Raw genomic sequence first — 5,114 nt, forward strand, 5'->3', positions numbered from 1 at the left:
GGGTAAGCTGGGACGAAGTGAGAGAGTGGCATGGACATATATACACTACCAAATGTAAAATAGATAGCTAGGGGGAAGCAGCCGCATAGCACAGGGAGATCAGCTCGGTGCTTTGTGACCACCTAGGGGGGTGGGATAGGGAGGGTGGGAGGGAGACGCAAGAGGGAGGGGATATGGGGATATATGTATATGTATAGTTGATTCACTTTGTTATACAGCGGAAACTAACACACCATTGTAAAGCAATTATACTCCAATAAAGATGTTTAAAAAAAAAAAGTCATACCTTAGTTACTAGTCACAGTTTTGCCAAAGTCTAGGTTTGTGACCTTTGCCAAACCAGTTTACTTCAAGAGCTTTGGCTCTCTCATTAGTAAAATATGGAAAGTAATGACCACCCTGCCAACTGCACAGGATTGTGGTGAGATTAATATCAGATAATGAAACTAAGAGCTCTTGGAAGATGGTACAAATGTGGGGTATTATCATTAATCCAATTTAAAATTCATGATGCCATGGAGGCATTAAAATAAAAGAGTGAAAAATTTTGTGCCATTTGAGTAAAAATTGGGAATGATGTGTTGTTAACAGCTGGGATGTTTTGCTGTAAAGAGGAAAAAAACCCACATTGTATCTTGAAGCAGTTAAGCATTTTTTTCTTCCCACAAAAGAGCAAGTTTCAAAAGAAAAGGAACTATACTTTGAAATGTAACATATGTTTAAGTGAATTAGGGATCTTGGGGAACTAAGTTAAAAAATATCTATGAAATCATAATTTTCTGGAAAAGGAAATACAACAGAGAAATTAATAGATAAAGCATATAACAGTCTATCAAATGAAAGATGAGACACTTAGGCAAAATGGATAGTTTGCATTATGTCATTACAAGATGTATAGTGTAAATCTCCAAATAATTATTAAAGGTAAAAGTTCTTCAGTTTTATAAATAAGTATAAAAAATGAAATGTCCAGGACAGATTGAAGAAATCTTAAATACATTAAGTTCAGTCAACTTGTGAACAAGAAACAGCACACACAAAAATGAAGGCAAGGAAATTATAGGAACAATACCTGATTTTTAAAAAATTTTACACTTTGCATCTCTGTTCACATAGAAACATATACATTTATATATATTCAGTGAAAGTTAACCAAAAAATCATTCTAAAAGTATACCTATGATTTTTTTCTTAAGTTATGACTTCACACTGTGCTTTAACAGAGGAGTTCTGTTCTGGGGACAAAGAATCACCTGTGCAGCATGGTCCTCACCACACACTTTTCTGTCAGTTGCCAGTAAAAATTCTTATTATCTAAAATTTAAATGTCAGTCCATGATATAGGAAGATCAAGTTTCCTTTTTGAGGGGAAAAAAAATCAGAATGAAAGTTATGAATATTATGTTACCTTCTATGAAAGGCAGAGGAAAAATATGAAATAAAAATTTATAATAAATCACTGAAAATATACATAAGAAATTTATGACTTGGGGAACTTGAGTAGACTGGGAAACAGGTGGAGACAAGACTTTCATAAGGTACCTTTTCACATTGTTTTGATTTTTGAGTCGTGAATTTTTTACCTATTAAATAAATTATTGTATGTGTGTGTCTGTAAGTCCAATACACATTGATATATAAAAACCTGTCTCACATCTGACTTAACGTCTCTCACCTGCCATGCTCAGGCCTGACACAGGCAGGGACACCTGTGGAAGAGAAGGGGCATGATGAATGTCTTCACTCTCCATGCCCCGTCCTCTGTCCCACCCACTTTGCTGTTTTTCCTTGCTCAGCAATGTGGAGGGGAGGTAGGGGTCAAAGGGTCTTACAAAACTGGTGGGTTTGTTGTCATCTGTGTGACAAATACCCAAATGTTGGTTATTTTTTTCTCCTGGGGAGCTTTTGTGCGTCCCTCAGAGACAGCTTACTACACCAAGAGGGTACTTTGTTCTCTGATATTTGGGCTGAATGTTTACAATTCTTGCCCTGGCTTCTATATCAACAATCACCCCATGAAGGCTGTTTTCCACCCTCTGAAGTCGGTATCCTTTGGTCAATACCTTTAAAAGACCTCTCTACTCCACCTGCCTCATGACTTTGAAAAAACTCAGTACCTTTTCTGTGCTAAAGTCTGGAAGTGCATGTCTCTCCCTCCACAGGGTCCCTCTTACAGTCCTCCCTTTAGGCCAAGTTTTCTTAACCTCCATGCTATTGACATTTGGGGCTAGATAATTCTTTGTTGTGGGGGATTTTCCTGTGCATTTTAGGATGTTTAGTGGTATTCTTGGCCTCTACCCGTTATGTAACAGTAACACGCCCCCATCAACAAAACAAGAATGTCTCCAGAAATTGCCCAATGACCCCTGGAAGGCAAATGGCCTGGTTGAGAGCCACAGCACTAGGCTAACAACATTCTTCAAATGAATTGCCATTTCCTAATCTCCTTACCATTCTGCTAATTATCAGGCTGGGTGATGGGGTTTAAGTGATAATCAAATACACATTGGAGACTGCCCCTTAGCAAGCCCTGCACAGAGGGTCTGATAGATAAATATCATGAGAATATGTGGGCATGTGACACCCATTTTTTCAGAAGGAACTCTGCAATCTTGAGATAACAGGAAAATTCTTACATCAGTGAAAATCAGTGTAAGCCTACACTGTCTCTGACATTTAAAAATCTGGGCCTAAGGACAGTGAGAGTAGGGGTAAAGGAGACTTTAATTTGTTTATTTTTTGACTTTATTATTGACTATTTTTTATTATTCAAGCATTTGGATTAAAATTTGTATTTTTTAAAGAAAGAATCATAATTCTTCCATAGCTACATGAAGAACATTTTAAGTTTTAATAAGATTTTGATTTTGGTTTCATGGCTAAGATATGAAAGGAGGGTCAAGAAAAAGGGAAAAAAAGAGGCAAAAAGTTAAAAGGGAGAGGAGGTTAAAACTTACCTTGTTTCATCGATGTAAACTGCTTCCAGCACAGATGCTGCATATTCAATATTCTTCTTTAAGTCTACGATGTTAACATCACCTTTTTCCAGCTGCTTCACTAAGCATCTTAGTCTATTTCCAAAAGTTAGCCAAAAAGAAAGAAAAATAAAAAGAGATTTATCATAACTGTATGGAAAATAGTCCAATATTAAATATACAAATTGGGTTAAACTTTCAGTATATCTTTCCAGTCATTAAATAGAAATATTTTTAGATATATTTGGGGTATAATTAAGATCAGTCTTTCTCACTTAAATGACTCAGAAATTATATTCACCTCTCAATAATATTAGGGCTATAGGTTGCTAGTTTAGATACCATATATCAAACATAGTTTTTCTGAAAATTCAAAACAATATAGGTATTTTCATAAAAGTATTTCTAACAGTAGAATTTATTTTATGGCTGTTTTGCTTCTTCAGAGTTGGCATTAAGAGAATATTTAAAGTCTACTCTTTTGACTACCACTGTAGCAATTATTCACTGTATATAGCAGTAAAAATAAAAGGCAAAAGATTCAAGAAAATATAATTAAGATGAGAAAAAAATATATGTATGTATGCTTAGTATTTTTACTGCAATGGTTTTTCACTTGAGGGAAAACTGTAAAATATTTTCTCTTGTTTTTGCCCATGGGATTATGTATCCCAATTGTTTGAGAATTTTTTTTTTTTTTTTTTTTTTTTTTTGCGGTACGCGGGCCTCTCACTGTTGTGGCCTCTCCCGTTGTGGAGCATAGGCTCCGGACGCGCAGGCTCAGCGGCCATGGCTCACGGGCCCAGCCGCTCCGCGGCATGCGGGATCCTCCCGGACCGGGGCACGAACCCGCGTCCCCTGCATCGGCAGGCGGACTCTCAACGACTGCACCACCAGGGAAGCCCTGTTTAAGAAATTTTAAAACATGCCTGGTCTTCTGACTCACAGAAACTGTGATATAATTAATACTATTGTTTTAAGTCACTAAATTTTGGGATAATTTTTTATGCAGCGATAGATATCTCATGGAGTGAGATAATACAAATTACCTCAATAAGTTTCTAACACTTTAAAAAACTTCTATGCATTAATTATAAATCCAGTGTTTCTGAAGATACTGCCCATTACTAGGCAGAAAAAGAAAACATTCTTTAGTCAGTACACACTGTAAATAAACATTGTGAAGACAATTTACCCATTTTCCTAAATCAGCAGACAGAATTTAATTCCATTCTTAAGAAAATGTATTTCAGAGAGAATAGAGTGTATCTACTTTTAGGCACTGTCTTAAAGATAGTGTAACAGATTTTCTGAAAAACTACATTTTCCAGGTTGTCTCAAAGCTACGTATGGTCAAATGACTGCATTCTGGTTAAGGAGAATAAGAAGGTCATTGAGTAAGACTTTCAGAACAATTATTTTGAAGAGGGCTAACTCAGCTAGAAGGGATTCTCTTTTACCCTTGCCTGTTCCTTACTGCCTGGAATGCAATGGAACTGTCTGAAGGTCCAGGAGCTATATAGGATCATAAAGTGATCTGACTAAAGGAAGCTACCAACTAAGAATGGCAGAGAAGGAAAAGGGAATTTGTCTGGGTCCCATGCTGTGAATCCACCTGAAAGAAATCACCTACATCTGGACTTACTTCATGAGAGAACAAAAAAAAAATGTTGTGTTCAAGCCACTATTATTTTGAGATTTTTTTTCTTTTTAAATTTTGAATTTTATTTTTTTTATACACCAGGTTCTTATTAGTCATCAATTTTATATTCGTCAGTGTATACATGTCAATCCCGATCTCCCAATTCATCACACCACCACACCCACCCCCCCGCCGCTTTCCCCCCTTAGTGCCCATACGTTTGTTCTCTACATCTGTGTCTCAACTTCTGCCCTGCAAACCGGTTCATCTGTACCATTTTTCTAGGTTCCACATACATATGTTAATATATGATATTTGTTTTTCTCTTTCTGACTTACTTCCTTCCTCTGCAATTTTTTGGAGGAGTTTGAGATCTCTACGTGTTAGCTCTTCTCTAAATGATTGATAGAATTCGCCTGTGAAGCCATCTGATCCTGGACTTTTGTTTGTTGGAAGATTTTTAATCACAGTTTCAATTTCATTACTTGTGATTGGTC

At 36.5% G+C, this 5,114-nt stretch overlaps 1 protein-coding gene across 7 annotated transcripts in view; it reads right to left on the reverse strand.

Moving 5' to 3' along the window:
* The window catches only part of PDE1A (phosphodiesterase 1A), a 278,243-nt gene that overhangs the window by 108,367 nt on the left and 164,762 nt on the right, over positions 1-5,114 (reverse strand). For all 7 annotated transcript variants that reach the window (XR_008618789.1, XM_024122306.3, XM_024122307.3 and 4 more), the window contains exon 2: positions 2,958-3,071. Coding sequence is in view for 6 of the 7 variants with exons in the window: in XM_024122306.3 (XP_023978074.1) it covers positions 2,958-3,071 (114 nt within the window). In the remaining variant the exon portion in view is untranslated. The remainder of the gene's footprint in view (positions 1-2,957; positions 3,072-5,114) is intronic.

The sequence above is a fragment of the Physeter macrocephalus genome, chromosome 2 (genome assembly GCF_002837175.3).
Source record: "Physeter macrocephalus isolate SW-GA chromosome 2, ASM283717v5, whole genome shotgun sequence".
In the NCBI taxonomy this organism is placed as follows: Eukaryota; Metazoa; Chordata; class Mammalia; order Artiodactyla; family Physeteridae; genus Physeter; species Physeter macrocephalus.